Below are 19,193 nucleotides of genomic sequence, written 5' to 3'. Positions count from 1 at the left end.
CCAGTAGTGGGCAGCTTGAATTGCCAGGTCCTAGAACCAGCGCTTTGGGGAGATCTTTTATTTTTAGAGCATTAACTCTTTGGAATGGCCTGCCTCGGAACCTCTGCTGCATTTACAGTAGATTCACGTTTTAAAATAATCTTAAATTGTTTTTAACACTGTAAAGTAATTTTTTGTTTTCGTTTTACACTCATGTAATTTTAGCTATCTTAATTGTTACAGTAGTTTCATTATGCATTGTGTGTACTGACTTTTAATAATTTTGTTTTTGCAATAGTGATTGTTTTTGTATGTTTTTTTTGTGTGTGGACCCCAGGAAGACTAGCTGGTTGCTATCGCACCAGCTAATGGGGATCCCTAATAAAATAAAATAAAATCTTCTCCAACGCCGGAATCAAAGAGGACCAAAAGATGGACAAGAGGAAGGGGATGTGGCGCCCGTCAGGCACTCGCCTGTGCCTACGCAGTGACACTGCTGCCCCTGCTGCGAGTGCAAAGAAAGGCAACCGCGCAGACACAAAATGGAGTCCCAGCTGCACCCGCATCCGTGTGAGCTGGGGGTGGGGTGTGGGCAGCGCTTCAGGCTCGATTAGGCCCACATCCCATCACCGCCATTGAGCTCCATCGCCCCTGGTCATTAGCCAGACTCACAGCTGTCACTCCTCAGGAATACCAGCAGGTGTACATGGTGACTGTTGCCTTTATCTTTTTTTTTTTTTTTTTTTATCCCCACGCTCAATTGACCAGCATTGACAAATCACTAACAGGTCCGGGTTTTACCTTAAGTTATATTCTTATATAAAACGCATGGCCATGACAACTTTCTAGTTCATACGAGTGTTCTGCCGAGGGGACACGTCTCCGGCTGGGGAGGGACAGCAGAAGTGACATGTGTCCCTCGGGAGGCAGGAAGAAAGATAGGGGCTGGCAGGGCGCTATGCCCCCCCTCCCTTTCTGCCTCATGCCACTCAGCTGACCAGCATCCACCTGTCCCCTCTGGTTATACAGTAGTGTGTGGGGAGGGAGAGAGAGAGAAATGCCCCCTCACTGTCACGTTTAGTTTTCAGAGGGACCGAGAGAAGAGAGGGAATGGGTGCCCAAGAAAAAGGAGAAACCTCTCAACAGAAAACACAGAGAGCAAGTGGCTATTTTGTGTGTGCGTGAGAGTGAAAGAGAGGGAGAGGGAGAGAGAGAGAGAGAGAGATAAACAGATAGTATGTGAATGAGAGTGACAAAGATGGAGTCCCATGCAAAGATAACGTGTCTGGGTGCTGGCCCTATAATGACTTTGCACAAGTAATTTGTCACTCCACGAGCAAAGCACACAGCAGGGAAGACAAGTGGCAATATCACTGCCCAAGGATGTCTCCCTCCCCCACCGTCTACACCGCTAGTTCTCAAAGTGGGGTCCGGGGACCCCCACGGGGCCTTCAGGGGGTTCCTAGTTAAATAAATAATCATTTTAACACAATGACAGAATGTACGACTATTCTGGTCATAGGCTTCACTCTCCCCTATAATCATCTACTTGTCTACAGTATAGACATAGAATTGTGTAATAAAACAAAAGTAAAAGATATGGGGGTCCGTGGTATAATTTGTGTGTTTAGAGGTTCTCCGGGGGGGAGAATATGATAATACATGCAGTTATGTTCTTTTAAAATCACTAATTGGTAAAGAGGATCAATTCCAGTTTCTTCCAAGTCCAAAAGCATTTGTGAGATTGTGGTATTGATGTTATTGTTGAACTCAAATCAAAATAGAAATTCAATGTTTGATCATGACATTCTATTGTTAAAGGCCATTGTTCATAGGCCTCCTGCACTCCTGTTATATTTGTACGCAAGTGAGCAACCTCCCTGCCAAGTATATGATGAAGTCAACAGTTTGACTGACACACCATCTCAAACGGTTTGTCCAAGGAAAGCAACAGTTGTGATTGGAGGATCAAGAAAAGAGGGCAGAGTTTGAGATAGGTCTATTATAATAGGAAATAACACCATAGAATGACTAAAAGTCTGTGTGAATATTTTCAGTTAAGATTTTCTTGTGTGCAGGGGCGGCTAGGTGGTGTAGTGGTCTAAGGCACTCGCCACCAGTGTGGAGACGCTAGGATTCGCGTGTTCGAATCCAGCTCTCCACATTGTTTTTCAGTTTGGCTGGTCGTCCGCAGTAATACACATTGGCCGTATTACGGGGAGGGAAAACTGAAGGGTGGGGATCGAACGTTGTGAACAAGCGACTCCTACAAGTCGGTTGGTGCGCCTGCGCAGTAGAATCAGGAAGTGTCGGGGGCAGCGTGAGCCTCCCACGCGTTACTCCTCGACACTGAGAGATCGAGCTGCGCAGGTGAAAAGATGCGACTGCTGTTACCTCAAGTACCGGAGGGGACTTGTGCTATGTATGACTTAGTCCACATTGCAGCCGGCTTGTGGGAGGCAAGAAACAGCGTTCGTGACAGGGGAGGGTTGAATTGGATGATACGAAATTGGGATGGGAGAAAATATAGAAAAATGGGAGAAAAAGTGGATCAAAAAAAAAAAGATTTTCTTGTGTGTCATTCTGCATCACATCAACAGGGTGGGGTATAAAAATACTAAAACATTACACAACACATCTAATAATTCATTTTACAAATCTTAATTCGATCACAGCATATGAATCATAACATTAAAACAATAGAAAATTGACGAAGCACCTTCTGCATTTTCAGAATTATATGAACAGCTAAATATCTCAAGCTAAATATCGTGTTCCGCCAAAATGTAAAGTGTTGTAAAAATAGAAAGCATCTGTCCACCATTTTGAAAAAGACAGAGAACATACTGGGTGTCTATTGTAGATATGATTTGTAAACACTTTTTCACATGTCAGCACCGCCATCTTGTGGGCATTTCTGTTACTGCGTACTTCTGTCCTCCCATCTCAAGTATGGTATATTGGTTTTAGGACCAAGTCGCCATAATAGATTGTTTACACACACCAACTCTAGAGGGTAGAATACATATCTATTCACAGAAAATAATATACAGTCACTGGGCAGTACATCTACTGGTATTTCAAACACAGAGGTTCCCCCGGACATTCTTGTTCCCCTTATATATTGACTTAACGCCAGGGGGCTGGATTTTCTGTAGAAAGGTTCAGGCAACCACCACGCTCCTGTACTAAGAAACCGCGTTGTCCACTGCTCTCGTATGGATATAGTGTGTCCACTGCTCTTGTGTGTGTGTGTGTGTGCGTGTGTGTATATATATAGTATATAGCGGGGCAATATATGTAGGGGCGACTGGCACGGGAGGTAGAGCAGTCGTCTGGAAATCCGGAGGTTCCCTGTTCGATCCCGCTCCTCCCGGGCAGCATGTCGAAGTGTACTTGAGCCAAGACACTTAACCCACAACTGCTCCCGATGAGCAGGTTGGCACCTTGCATGGTTGCTTCCGCCGTCGGTGTGTGAATGTGTGAGTGAATGGGTAAAATGTGAGGAACAAATTGTAAAGCGCTTTGGATAAAAGCGCTATATAAATGCAGCCATTTACCATTTATTTAGTGTGTCCACTGATCTTGTATAGATAAAGTGGGCTACACTCTTGCTCCCCGCTCGGAGACACCTAGTAAAGTAACACCAAGGTGAGGCGTTTTTAGGTCGTATATTTAGCCGTTTCCGTTGACTTGTCAGTAGGGCTGTCTTAAATACTTCGAAGCTTTGTTCGATGGGCATGGGATTCAAATATGAAAATAAAATTCGATTATGTTAAAAAAAAATTACAAAAAAAATCTTTTTGCAAAATCAACTCTGCCTCTCTTTGTTAACTACAACAAGCAATGCCGTTTGTTATTTAAGATGAGGTCGGACTCGGCACTGACAGATTTGTGTTCATTGTGCTGCTTTTATAAAGCCTCAAATGACGGCTTACAATATTTCATGGAAGCAAAGTGTTTAGTTTGTCTAAGATTTAAACTTTACAGCACTGACTAAGTTGAACAAAGTGCTGTACAAGTCCAACAACATAATATTTTTTTTTATTAATATATATATATATATATAATTTCTCTTTTTTTTAAGCTTCGAATTAAAAAAATCGAATCTCGGCCCCAAAGCTTCGAATAACAAAAAAAAATCAAAGGTCAGCCCTACTCGTCAGTACTTGACAGTCGACGCTAAATACAGACAAAGTGTAAAACATTGAGAATTGGTTATTTAGTCAGTTGAGTAATTCGTGACTAAATCTTTATACTTTACAGTTGGTAGTCCATGGTAACAGCCAAGTACCATTCCTCAAATATTGACAGGCCAACCGTTTTAGATCATCTCAAGACTTATATATGAAATGTGTATGAAATCTTTGCTATTGGAGATGGTGATAATCATTCTTATTTCAGCAGTGCTTGCTCATTGCGTTTGTTTGATTGACATTAGTCTTGAAAAAAGAAAAAGTCATTAACAAAGATGAAAAGGACTCGAGAGATGATCTATGAATGCAGTGTCTCTGCCAGGCATGTATCGGTTGAGTACGAGAGTGCATTGGAAGTCTATCCACCTCGCCGAATAGCCCTTCCCTCCACGTGGAGCCTATCCTTTCCGCCGGTGACAGACGGTGGCCTTGTCCGGCGGTGCGACACCATTTACACGTCGCCACGCTACATGAAACGCTGTCACCTAATCTGATCCTTTTCACCGGATCAGTCATCAAATAAAAGGTGGGGTGAATGAGCATATTATGTGACCTTGCCCTGTGGTGAGGACGAGCGATCGCATCTAAAACGTTGAACCTGGTGATTAATGTAATGGAATGATGAGAAACAATGCTCTATGAAAACCTCAGTGTTCGTGACACCAGTAAAAAAAAAAAGAAGAAAAAAAGGCATTGTTTCCGTCCACCTATTCATCCCTTTAAAATGTTTTTTCTTCTTCTTCTTTTACATTAAGCAAGAAGGATGCTTTCTGCGGGGCCCCCTAGGTGCTGGAGGCCAGAAGGCATGCCCCTGGACCTTTTCCCCGAGATGGGCAGAAGCTGTCCGTTGGCTTTCATCTGTTCTATCTTCCTGGACAGGTCCAGGTCAGAGTCGATGACCAGGGAGCACCGCTGGGCGTAGCTGACCAGGGTCTCCTCGCCCTGGCGGAACGAGCCCACCAGGGGGACGATCTCCTCGCCGGCCAGGTGGAGCTCGGCGATGGACGCCGTGTTAGCGATGGTGTTGCGGTCGATGCCGTGGTGACGGAAGGCTTCGCTCATGCTCTTCTTCTTGATGAAGGCGGAGAGGACCTGTTTGTAGCGGTGGATGACGTACTGGACACCGGTAGCTGAGGACAAAGTGAGGAGAAGAGATGGGATGAGAGGGCGCATGCACAGGGAGTGGGCGTTCGGTATCGTACAGTGACATCCATCGGTGCTGCTAGGGGGTCTAACAGCGCAGGCACTCGCGGGTTCCGCACGAGATCGCGAGCGTGGCCGGGCACACCGAGTCCGACTTCAGAGCGGGCGAAAGTGCACGGAGGAAGGAACATTTACATTGGAACAGCTGTAAATGCCTAGTCTATTGCGAAGTCAGTCCCTGTTTGAAGATTTTTTAAAGATTTCCAGTTCCAGTGTTCTATTGTCCATTTTGCATGTATAACCAGTTATTATATAATTAATTAGAATGTTAGAATTCATTTTTGAATGATGATCAGTGTGACTGTACTCCTGAAAAAGTATAGTAATATGGTTTATTTGTATTGGGAAAGATACAGACACATTAGCTGGTTGAACAACATCTATGTGTGTGGTAATAATGCAGATATTGAGTGTATTTCTGTGAAAATGTGGGTGGCGCACGCCTCTGAATCCAACCAAAGTGAAAACGATCGATTCCAGCCCGCAAGTCGCGAGCGGCCGGTGGGCACAGCTACGTCCGTTAACATGGGAGCGAAAGTGAAGCACTGGTCGGTCGGTCAGTCGCTCGCCTGCCTGCCTTCGCGCGCGACTGGTGTGTCTGCGCTGTTAGACATTATCAATACACTCTAAAGCAGTGGTTCCCAACCTTTTTTGAGTACTGTACCCCCAAAGCATTTCAAGCCAACCTAAAGTACCCCCTACTACGCAATCAATCGTGGTGATCCCCAGGATATATAATTAATAGTCTATATATTGTGGCAGACCGGCTGTGTGTGTATGTGTTTGTGAGTGAGTGGATGACCTGGATAAAGTCACATGGTCACACAGGTTGGCAGTTTATTGAAGTAAAGTTTTAGTTCTGAGGTCTGACATCATCACCTCATTCCCATTGTAACATTAAGTTAACAAAGCACTGAAGACTCAAAACTAAGATAACATAAGATACGATGCGATACGATATGATACAATCAGATGAAATATTCCTTTATTGATCCCCTTGGGTAAATGTGGGTGTCATAGCAGCGTGGAGGAGGGGAGGTATAGGTATGGGCAGGGTAATAGCAGAAAGATATAAATATAGGCAATAGAATTAGATCTGAATATAAAAAGATGTAAATGGGATGGTTTCATGCTATTATTCGAAAGCATGTCGCCACAGAGGAAACACATTGGCTGTGGTTGCTCTGTAGTTGCGACAGTAAATCCAGAGAGCACATAATGTTCACCAAACTGACTATTCTTCACTTTCTCCGTTTTCTTTTTCTTCTGAATGGGTTCTCCTGATTCAGCAGTATCACCTGTGCTGTTGTTGCTGGATGAACCAGCCATTGATCCATAATGTTAACAGAAATTTTGAAAGAGGCTTGATATTTTGCTAACTAGCTACACTACAATGATGACACATAATGGGGACATTAATTTGATGATGCTCGGTGTAACACCTGACAGTCCGGTGGGAAGCTGAACGTTGCGCGATAGAACAAGTATAGCCAATAATAATATTATATCCATCAAATTATTACTTAATTTGAATTCCCTCAATTTTGGCATGCATTATTCTTTATTTGGGTACAGTTTTCCTGTACATACATTTAAAAAAAAAATTACAGTAGGAAAGCAGGAGGGCTATCGGTTCATAATTTCGAACAGTACTATTTCTCTTTTATGCTCAGGCCATTGCTAAGATGGTTCAATAATGATTCTGACATACCATGGGTGAATATGGAGAAGCACATTGTATCTCCATATACACTCAAATATATCCTCTTTTCTGGTCTATCCCAAAGCTTTTGCCATACTAAATTCGGCCCAATTATAGCACATTCAATTTACGTTTGGAAATATATTGCCGAAATGGGACAGTGGGACACAAAATGGCACCTAGATACCCCTATTTTCTTACTGTTGGGAGGGAAACCAGCTACATTTCCCAATTGGCAAAGACAAGGTATTCACAAACTATCTGCTCAGATCCTTTCAAGAGCTCAAACAAATCTATAATGTCCCTAGTACATCCTTCTTTTTTTATTTACAGTTGCGCACTACAATGCGCACTTATGGTGTCCCATGGAATCAGCCTTTACCAGTTCATCCTTTAATGATTATAGTGAGTGGCATAAATGTTAAAAATTGTTTTGTTTCTGGGTTATAATAAAATACAAGGAAAACTAAACAGAACTACAGGTAATACCACTGTCTGGAACATAGATTTAAAGGATTACAACGCCTGCATAAATTGGCAGAATGTATGGGATAATATTCCGTTAACCTCTCGTAATTATAATAATCAATTAACTCATTACAAACTGATAAAAATTGTGTCCGTCACCCAGGAAACTCTGTCAAATCAAAATTTTACAAAGTCCCCTATGTGCTTTATGTCCGCAAAAAGTCATAGGAACATATGATGTGGGAATGTCCAGGAGTACTAGCTTTTTGGGCCAAGGTTGCATTATTTCTCACTAAAATAACGGAGATAAACATATGTTGTTGCAGAGTTGCCACACATTGTATTATTAAACGATGATTCATCTTTAAAAATCACAACTGCAAGCAGGCAGGCTACACAGTATATGACTATACTGACTGACAATCTATATACTGAAAAGACACTTTTTTATGCCACTGTGGGAATTAATATGAAATGCTGATGTGAATGTCTCTTTCCTCTGAACTTGTTAAAAAAAATTAAAATGTTTTTTTTTTTTTTTTTTTTTTTTTTTTATATTTTCATGTACCCCCTGGGGACCACCCACGTACCCCTAGGGGTACGCGTACCCCCGGTTGGGAAACACTGCTCTAAAGTATCGCAATTCAACTTTTTTAGCGATATAATATCAATTCTCAAAAACCCTGTATACATGTATTATTAATTGATTGCACATGCTTAAAAAGATGCTAGATAGATAACATTCAGCCACTAGATGTCACACTAGAGCAACAGCATGTAATTGATCCAATCAGGTGTATTCCAGGTGGGAAGTAGGGAGGGGATACATGCACACAACATGTAAACAACATTAATTTGGGACCCTTAACACATTGGGCGCCGGGCATTGTGCCCATCATTATGCCCAGTCTGCCACCGCTGTAAGCCTATGGAGATGTTTACCTTCTTTGCAGGGCTATAACTTAAATATTATAGCTATAGCTGCATTACTATGGCCCATTCAACATCGATTATCTATCGTTCCGGATGTGGGAACGTTATATTTTTTCATTCATACATTGTTGTGTTAATACCGTCTAGAATATAAGTATGTTTTTAAGCTTTTCTGCTGTAATTCCAAAAATGCTAGTTATAGGCCCTGACGCATATGATAGATTATCAATTGGCGTTTCTTTCCTATACACGCTATATTAAAAAATTCAAATGTATATGATCGGTATACATTATGCTTCATCATGCGTGAAGGAAAGGGGGGGGGGGTCGTTTATAATTCCTTGATCGTCAGTAACGGCTTTATTTAGTATGGGTTGATATATTGATCAGACTGATTGCAAATAAAGAAATGGACAATCGGGCTGAATCGGGCTTAGTGTCCTCTTACCGTTCGCCGATGAGACTGGAGGAAAAAGATCCCAATTATTTGACGTCGATCTCCTAGATCCATTTCCGGTTTGTATGGCGCAATAAACGCCGAAATCATATAGATTATTGCGTTTCGAAAGCGATCCAAATGCACTCGAGTGTTTGTCTGGACCTACGTAACAAGATATTACTGCCAGAGGAATTTCCTCGATGCACCGATCGCCACTTCCGGTTTGGCGTGAGTGTAACTCGCCCAGACCATCCACCAGGCGGCGGTATTGAGGCGTTGCAATCTCAGACAGGGTGCCGCTGCAGTCCGGAGGGAGGCTGGATGAATTATGAATGCCATGGCGAAAACATTTAATATTTATCCCAAAAAACGATTTACGCCGCTGTTGGCGTTCAACGCATGGCGGGCAATAACGACTTACGCCGTTTATGGCGCACAGTGTTAATTATCATTTTGAAATTATAAATGCATTAATCAATGTTGTTTTGGGGGGGAAGCAATACACCTTTCTAAAAGCTCTGTGGATGTAAGTGCCAGTAAGTTAATTGTGTTGTGTTTTAAACCACTGGCCACTAGACTACAGTAGGCTGTTATAATATTTTAATTCAACCTCCAGCATAGCAACGTAAACAATAATGGTGCGGCAGCCACCATCTTTACTACAATAGGCTTAGATTTTGACATAGTAACATGACAACATTATGCAGTGTTACTGTATCACTGTATTTTTTCAATATATTCACAGTCATGTGATATTGCCAGATTGTTGCCAATACACAGCCCTGGTCGGTAAGTGTATCAACTTTGGGCATCAATAACAATTTTAACACTTTGAGTGCCAACGACGAGATATCTCGTTTGTTCATGCCGACCGTTCAGTGCCAACGACGATAGATCTCGTTTTTTTTTTTATTATTATTATTAGGGATTTCAATTCATATTTCATCAATATAGCCTCACGTTAGTGCTGCAAACTCTCTCTGAGCTCCATTGGGAAAATACCACCCCCTATTGTCTCACCCTGTGGTATTGCACCCCTTTGGAATGGATTGAATGAAACGCATGGGGGGGGGGAATCCTGCTTCCTCATTTTACTTCTCAGGCAAGTCACCCGAGACGGTCGGATTCATTGCCGAGCCCCAGCACAGTGTGGAATACATATTTCCAGTACCCAGCGTTGGATCAATAAACGCGATCGATATTTGGAATGGCGATTAGGAATTGGAATAATCTTTTTGGAGAACATCTGATCTGAGGTAAGGAATCTATTTTACCAGTCTTAGGATAATCAGAGCTTTTTTCACAGAGATATCAACGTGTGCCCTATGTCTGTGTGTGCGTGTGTGATGTGTGTGTGCTGATCAGGAAATGAGATAATCGATTTTTCAGCCCGCTTCTACAGCGTGCATAAGTACACATATACTATCGATAATCTAGCGTTTATTTGAAAACGATTCATAAATAGGCCGAAAAATTACAACGTTTTTTGTGTATTCCAGAATATTCCAGTAAAGGGCGTTTATCACAGAATCTTTATATTTTCCTGAAACTTAAAAAAAACGAGTTTTTCAAAATGGTATAAAAACGGAAATTAACCGATTAAAAAACAATCAGTTTCGACAATGTTGACTGCAAACAAGTCATTGATAAGCGACGGCCAGATTATACACATAGCCATAATTTAAGATGTAGTTTATGCGTTCGCAAATATGAAAATATGAAATATTTCGGGCGCCCCCTGCTGGCACTCAACGTGTTAAGGCATCAAACGGTATCAAATGGCCTTAATTGTTGGATTCTTACAAATAGCCTATAATGTAAATACCATGTACTAATGCCACTCCTCAAATAACCGACCTTCTCACATAAAGTGTGCTTTCATTCAACAAGCTAAAAAAGGTGGAGTTTAAAATGTTTTTTTTTTTACCAGTTTTGGTAAAGTAATGGAACCGGTCTTGTTCCAGTGATGCAGCATTAGCAACAGGCACTGTGTGCCTAAAGTGTCAAAAGTCAAAGGTTGAAAATGAAATGCGCACTTACCAGTTGGGGGGTAAAACTATTATTTCATGCAGTCATTTTATTTTTATTTATTTCGTCGCCAACGGTTGAGCGCCAAACCCAACTTTTCTCTGGTTTTTATCCTTTGATCATATGCATATTGCATATAACTAGGGATGCTCGATATTGGCTTTTTTACCGATACCGATATACCGATATTGTCCAACTCTTAATTTCCGATACCGATATCAACCAATACCGATATATGCAGGGTTTCCCCCGCCAAAAAACTGAATAATTTCAGGCAATTAACATTACATATCTCTTGTTGTGTAATTAACACAACATTATGCATACTTTGACAATAAATAAAATAATAATTTGTTCTTACTTGCTTGCCTGGGTAAATAAAGGTTAAATAAATGTAAAAAAAATAAAATGTAATTTTTTTTTAACAGATACCGATATTTTCGATATCACATTTTTATGCCAATATCGGCCGATAATATCGGACATCCCTACATATAACGCATCATATCTCGCAATCCATGAAAAAAATACTGATTATTTTGGAAAGGGGCGATGTTTAGCGTGTAATAGTGCACAAACTACAGTATTAACTGGTTAGTCAGTGATGGACTATGAACAATGCCTGTCAAATGAGCCATACTATTGTCTCCATAGCTATAATACAGAACACACAATGGGTGTGCAAACATCACTAAAATGGTCAATAACGCTGGCGCCATTGAGTAAAGATGGGAAAAGAGCGTGGCGGTCAATGAGTTAAGAACAGGTTTCTTATTTACAATGTCGATCTGGTCCAAGAGGCCCCAACAGGAGTACAAATATATATACTCCTGTGCTATATGTCGCACGTGCTATGGAAAAATCGGTCTGTGCGATGAATGAATTTACTGCACTAGCACCCGTGCGATAGGCATTCGGTTCATATCGATACTCTTATTTTGAAAATCCTGTGGCAAGTCTAATTTCCGCCCAAGCGCAGCTCCGGCCAATGCGGCCATATATCTATGGCTCCGGCAGCCCAACAACAACAGCGTGCTATGTTACAGCATAGCTCCGAGTGCAGAGTGCGCATTTTGCGACCAGGAAATAAGTCCCTGCCTGTTTTGCCCCACAACGCATCCAATGCATCTTACATGCTTTGCATCCTCGCCAAAACTAACGTTAGCTGCTACCGGTAACTAAGCTAAGCTAACCCGGCTCAGAAGCAGAGAAAACAGTGAGGAAAGGGAGGGGGGAGCCTGAGGCCGCAGGCTGCCTCTCTCTGTGCAATGATTTTAAATAGGTGAGGTCAGAGGAGTTTGATAGTATTACTGAGGATGGCCAGATAATGTTGATATTTAAACATAAAAAATATAATACATAAATGTATACATGATCATGCAACATAAAAAAAATATTAGGAACGGTTTGGGAGGGGTTTTAGGTTGTGTGTTGTGAGTTCCAAAAAATTTAACTTAGTTATTTCAAGTTTAAAGCTCAATATATCAAAACGTGGCACTTTACAGTGAACAGGGGGTCTATTTGTATTAAAAACAATATTGTTTGAAGAGCTCAATACATTTTTTTCAAATTATATTTTCATTACCTTTTTTGAGTTGATCTAAATGTTACCGATTGTGTTAAATGGGCATATGATATCGTCTCATATTGATCGCAGGCACCTGCATCGTATCGTATCATGGCAGACTTTGTGATATAGGCAAATATGGTATTGTTGTCCAAAGAATCTATATCGTATTGTGATGAAACTGGTGATTCCCACCCCTAGTAGAGTCCATACATCAAACACCAAATCCCATAATTCCTTACACGTAACGTGTCTGGCTGTGTGACGTCAACTTGTCAGCATGAAAATGACAGCAACAGGATAGCTTAGCACAATAGCTTAACAGACATTGTCGCTTTTGGGATTTGGCACAAAACAGTTTATTATTTACAAAAATATACAATAAGGACTATGGCCATACGATGCCTGGTCATGGTCATACGGCATTATTCAATATACACAACTATATTAAAATAACTACTAGCCACATCGTTACTAGAGAAACTACTATAACAAGTTGACGCTTGCCGCTGCTGTCGGACGTCAGGTGGAACAGGAAGTGAAGAAGTCACTGGCTCAGGTTAAATCAAATTAAGCCTGTAGCTACATATTAAGGTACAAACTATGGAGCACCACTTAGTGACCAAACATGGCACTGCAACTAAATAACAACACAAATACAATAGGCACATTTGTGACTGTTACAAATATAACACGTGCGTGTGTCTAGGTGCGAGTATGAATGAGTGCTTGTATATTGTGTGTGACGGTGTATGCAAGTGTGAAACTGGGGTATCAGCAAGAGCAGGAGGGATCTACTAAGAGCGTGTTGAGTATTTTCTTGAAGGCAGTCAGTGAAGTAAGAGCAGTTTAAGGGTGTCTTGAAAAGCGTTCCAGTCATAAGCTGCTGCAAAGTGAAAGGAGTTTCGGCCAAAGGTGGTCTTGGATCTCGGGATGTTTAATTTGATGAGTTCGCTTGATCTTGTGCCCTAAGTGCTATGAGAAAGGTGGAGCAGGGAGGAAAGATAAGGTGGGGTCTTGCCCAGGATTGTCTTGTAAATGGAGTGGAACCAATGTTGTAGTCTCCACAGAGTTGTCTACTTCCAAGTGACGGGCCATTTGTGACAATAGTTTTAACACGATCTCAGTCTTTCTTATAGACTTTAAACCGCAAGAAGATACCTCAAGCAATTGGTTCATTTGACCTTTTAAACTAGATATAATAATGACAACAATAATAACCTAATATATATTATGATAATAATAATAATTATTATTATTATTATAATTTAGTTTCTATAGGTTTTTTCCTGTAAAAGTACTACACAAAGCGCTTTACAATGGAATGACTGCATTATAATATTAACAACTTGTGCTGTGACCACGGTAGGATTGTTACAGTATGTGCACGTGTGCTCATTGACCCTATTCACACGGTGGCCAATGTTGCTCAGGTTGGGACTCCATGCCGCCGTGTGAACAGGGTCAGTCGTGACGCGGTGTCAGTCCGGCAGCTCACCTCTCTTCCTGCTGTAGTCCTTCCCCTTCTTCCCCCTCTTCTTGTCCTTGTGGTGTTTCTTCCTCCGGTGTTCGCTGGAAGCCGCCGACACCTCCGTGGAGTCGGACACGTCCGAGCCGCTGCCGTTGCTGACGGAGGAACAGGACGACACTCTCTCTCTCTTCCGTGGTTTGGGCTCCAAGTGCGGCAACTTGCTGGCTTTTGGAGCTGTGGACGAAGGGTCGGGGACAATGTTATCTCGCACCCTGTGGGAATTCCCATAATGCTTGACGGGGGACACTGGGCTTTGAAAATGGTATTGGGGGGTGAGGTGATGGTGTGCTGCAAGTTGCTAGGTTTTGTTTTCTAGTTTAGGACTGTAGTTTTGTATATTGTATATTTTGTATAGTTTTGTCTTTATTTTTTTTTTACTGTATTATGAAGCACAATCTCAGGAGGCGCATACAGAACCAAGCATTTCACTGTAATGTACATGTACCTTATAACAAATAAAACAAAACTTTAACTATTACAAACCTAGCTATATATCCAGAAAAGGAGGAGGCAGGAGTCTGCAGGAAAAGGAACCCCTCCTTACCCCCAATACCATTTTCAACAGGGATATGAGAAATATAAACCCTGCACCATTTAGTTTCTTTGTTTTACTTTAAGCAGCACATCTTTTTTTTAGCAAGACATGACTGATGGATCTATTTAGCCCCGTATGTGATGCCTCCTTGATTCATGGTCTGTGCAATGGAAAGATCATTAACACTTTGACTGCCGGGAAACGCTTTACAGCGTCATTCCCGGCCATGCTCAAGTTGCCGGAGGACGCTGTACAGCGTCCTTATATCAATATTTCAAAAATCTGCAATCGGATTCATATTTCCCCTCCGCTGGCCTGAGATCCACCAGGAGGACCCACTGAGCTCTCTGGCGGTTCAGGAGCGCCATCTGGTGGCCGATCGGCGCAATCGCCAAACAGGAAGTGCTATGGAGGTTGTGCTGGTCGGCCATATTACTTCCGGGCACTCTGTTTGGCTCCCGGGACTCGATCTCGACACAATACATAGCGATCGATTGCCAATAACTCGATAAACAACATGATTTGGACATATATACTATTATACAAGCTGGAAATGGACCCGATATTTCTACATACCATAATAGGTAAATGACTGTTCCACACTCATCGCCCAACGGCGCGAGGAGGATACGGTAAGATTCAGCGTTATTTTTGATCGTATTCCATATAAACTGTTATGATGAACATATCACCCACACTAGATGAATGATATAACGCTGCCCACAGAATTATAAACGATCCCCCGCCCATCCGGTCATCATCAGATCATACGTAGATCATTCTAGAAGTACGTCCAATTGAAATTTTTTATATCGCCCCGATTGCCATCAAACTGTATTTCATCATCAATATAATGCATTTGGGGCTATATATCACGTTCTGGAGAAAGCTGCAGAAAGAGATGAAAACATACTTATACATTAGACCATACTTTACTATGAATATGTGAATGAAAAAGTTTAACGTTGCTACACAATGAACAATACATATAGGACTTTGAATGGGCCCTAATAATGGCAATGTAGCAATAGAATTTAAAAAGTTATAGCCCTGCAAAGAAGGGGAATTTCTCCATAGACAAATAGCGCTGGCAAACCACAGTCATTTTCCGGATTTCTGGCCGGCACCCATAGTGTTAATATAAATAATATTAAGTTGCCAGCACGTTTTCTTGAGGTGCGGCAGGAATAGGAGGAACAAAAAAAGGCTCTTGGTGAATCGTGTGTTTAAAAAGAGATAATTTTTATTGAAAGTGGACTTATTTTGCATGCCACTGTAAGCAAGTCGGTAAATGTCTGTGTAGTTACGTTCTAGGAAGTATGTGCGCTTATTTGAATTAATGGGGCATTTCACCAAAAAAAATTCAGATTTATTTAGCACATAATCTCACACACATCCAAAAACTCTAAAACCGGTTTGCACACATTACTTTAGTTTGACAGTAATTGAGAGTAAATTAGTTTGAATATGGCCACCAGTGATGTCATTCCATTTAATTTGACTATTTATTCTACTTTAATTGTTCATGTTGATGCACCAAAAGACCAAGACAAATTCCTTGTATGTGCAAACTGACATTTCCGATTCTGATCAGGGACATTGAATCCTTGTGGTGTGTTAATTACAGCTCCGTGAAATGATGTAGATGACAAAATAGCAATACCTTGTCTTATAGGGGCCGCTTCCTTGTCATTTCAATGAGGAGGATTTACAAGGATTCAATGTCCCTGATGACATCACTGGTGGCCATATACAAACTAATTTACTCTCAATAACCTTCAAACTAAATCAATGTGTGCAAAACGGTTGAGTTTTTGGCAGTGTGCAAGACTATGTGAAAAATAAATCAGCATTGTTTTTTGGTGAAGCGCCCCTTTAAAAGGGGAACTATCTTACCATTTCTTTCACTATTTGGGCAATTTTACACAGAGTCTCTGGAACACATCTGTAATTTATTTTTCAAAAAAATTCATTGTTTTGTATTTCTAATCAAGTACTGTAGAGCAGCAGTTTCTGCCTTTCAAGATTCCAAGCCGTTTTTGGCTGGGCTCTGCCCATACTCGCAATGCACTTTGAGTGACAGTCACCCACCTGCACTGGCAGATACCTTTTGGGGGAGGGAGAGAGATAGAGCGAGCGATAGAGAGATAGAGAGGGTGGGGGGGGGGGCATAATGCATTGGTAACTTGTTTCAAATGACAATATATACCCCCGTGAATATTATTGCACCGATCGGAATACGCGTAGGAGCGTGCGCTATGATATTTTGCAACAGGTTGGCGTGAGTGCTGATACGAGAGAGAGCGAGAGAACGAGCGAGCAAGAGAGAGCGAGAGAGCCTCCTCCCAGTTCTCTGGTTGATTCACGATGTGTGTGTGTGCGCGTGTGTGTGTTAACAGCTGAAGGTCTCTGCTAAATAACCGCTCCCGCATTATTTCCACTCGCTGCTCATATAAACGTATCACAGTTGATTGTGGGCGGGCGGTGGCAGATCATTGCCTATTCACGTCAGCAAGCGAGTCAAATCAGAATGGCTTGGTTCAGTGGGGGAGGATTTTGTCTCATCTGAACTGGAGGAATGCGCCAAAAATTTAATTTGAGACCTAGACAGTGTTGGTACAACCCCACATTGCTAGAAAACAATGCAAACCCCTGGAAAAGGCCATTTATAAGATAGTTCCCCTTTAAGTTGAAAGGATTGGCAACGGAAGTTGACATGACTTGATGCAGACCAATTCACATACGGGGGCTAATAGACCATAACACGTGTCACACAGCCAATAACGGAGATGTAGAAAGACGACGGCCAACTCTCTGCACTAACCTTCAGCCGCAGAGGTTGGTGGGAAGGTGTGCATGGAGCGGGTACTGGTGAGGTTCTGGATCTGGCTCCTGAGGAACTTCCGGTCCTGCATCAGGTCCTCTACCTGGCGCTCCAGAGCACCGATGCGCTCCTGTTTGCTCTCCAGCATGCACTGCAGCTTGGTGATGGTCAGCAGCACTCTGGGACGGGGAGGCAGGCCCTCCGAGGTAGAGGCAGCTGGAGGGGGGGATTGATTGATTGAACATTTTATTAACAGATTGCAGAATGGGTACAATACAGTACAGCTCAATACACACAATTGTTAAGGGGATGCAGACCAGAGAAAGACTTTCGTCTCGTTTACATCAGGGTCCCCCATTTTCAATTCATCATTCGCTTCCAGACACACTCAGAATTAAATTCAGACAATTCCTAAATGTAGTGGCAAAAATATGGATCCAGGCTAAGCGATGATGATAACAATCATTGACCACCAAAACAAGAGTCCCATCATGATCTGTTCTTACTGGAGACGGCGCTGCTGGGCGTGTTGTCCTGAACCACGGCGTCGGTGGTGTTCCCAACGTGGAAGTTCTCCCACTTGATGATGTCTAGTTCGTCCTGCTCCTGCTTCAGCCACGGCATGATGGAGCTACCCCGGTCCTTCCGCTTCACCGAGCTGGAGTCGATCTCCACGCAGGGGGAGTAACACGCCGACGGGTCCTGGTGCCACACCGACGACATGGCTCCGAACCTGAGTCAGTCAGGAACAAAGGTTGGTGACACACGAAACGCGCAGCCTCCTTCAGTGGGCTTTGATTGATTGATTGAAAAATGTATTAACAGATTGCAGAATGGGTACAGTACAGTACAGCTCAATACACACAATTGTTAAGGGGATGCAGACCAGAGAAAGACTTTCGTTTTGTTTACATCAGGGTCCCCCATTTTCAATTCATCATAACATATATGACACACACGACATACAGATAGACAGTACTGCTACTACATCTATACATTTATGACATACCAGATTTGCACATACAGTACTGTTTGTGATACACGAAAGACATAACATAATACATATATTTGTGGACAGGAAGTTAGACCTACTCCTCGGTTCTGAAAACAGGATGTAAGTCAGCATCACTTGATGTTTCCATGGAGATGATGATGTGCACGCTGGTTGCAAGACTCCCACTGATTTCAGAGACAATCAATGCGCACTGCAGTGCTATTTAACTGCTTAGCCTAATTAACGGTAACCTAAACCTTGAATGTAATGGCTGGCTGTGTCGATTTATCACGCATTGCATACAATTGTTGACCAATGTATTCCAAATGTAATCGATTGAATCCAGCAGAGACATAAGCAAAACGTTTCTGGCAATAATTACCCTGGTTCCAAGATGGATGCTAATGTGGCTGCTTGTAATTATTAGCAAAAGCGAGGAATAGAGAGCCCGAAAACTGCTAACAGAACGTAGCCTACCTTCAAGAAAGTCCAGGCGACAAAAATATGCTTGTGTTTATTCTGCAGCCTGCAAAAATGTTGCCGCTTGACTACTCGGCAAATGTTCTGACTTTGCAAAACATAAACATCTCAGAGAAACGGTGGATGGAGCGGAAGAAAGGCGACGCGAGAGGCCTCTACGTTTCCTACGTTAGCTGACGACGCGCCGGTGACGTCAGAGAGGGTGTGTTCTTGGAACAACAGTGTGCAAGTGTAGACGCTTGATTTGATTGATTGATTGAATTGATTGAAAACTTTATTAACAGATTGCAGAATGGGTACAATACAGTACAGCT

The 19,193-nt window shown here is 42.2% G+C and overlaps 1 protein-coding gene across 1 annotated transcript; it reads right to left on the bottom strand.

Moving 5' to 3' along the window:
• Positions 1 to 2,562: 2,562 nt before the first annotated feature.
• Positions 2,563 to 19,009, bottom strand: LOC311238322 (coiled-coil domain-containing protein 106-like). Its single transcript, XM_084326350.1, has 5 exons — positions 18,877 to 19,009; positions 17,912 to 18,138; positions 17,406 to 17,621; positions 14,014 to 14,220; positions 2,563 to 5,305 (listed from the first exon to the last, which is right to left on the bottom strand). Exons 2-5 carry the CDS (start codon positions 18,126 to 18,128, stop codon positions 4,926 to 4,928), a joined length of 1,020 nt encoding a protein of 339 aa, XP_084182476.1. The 5' UTR covers positions 18,129 to 18,138; positions 18,877 to 19,009; the 3' UTR covers positions 2,563 to 4,925.
• Between the last annotated feature and the right edge of the window lie 184 nt (positions 19,010 to 19,193).

Source organism: Notolepis coatsorum (genome assembly GCF_963971535.1).
Source record: "Notolepis coatsorum genome assembly, chromosome: 12".
Lineage (NCBI taxonomy): Eukaryota > Metazoa > Chordata > Actinopteri > Aulopiformes > Paralepididae > Notolepis > Notolepis coatsorum.
This window is presented reverse-complemented; position numbering and strand designations above follow the sequence as displayed.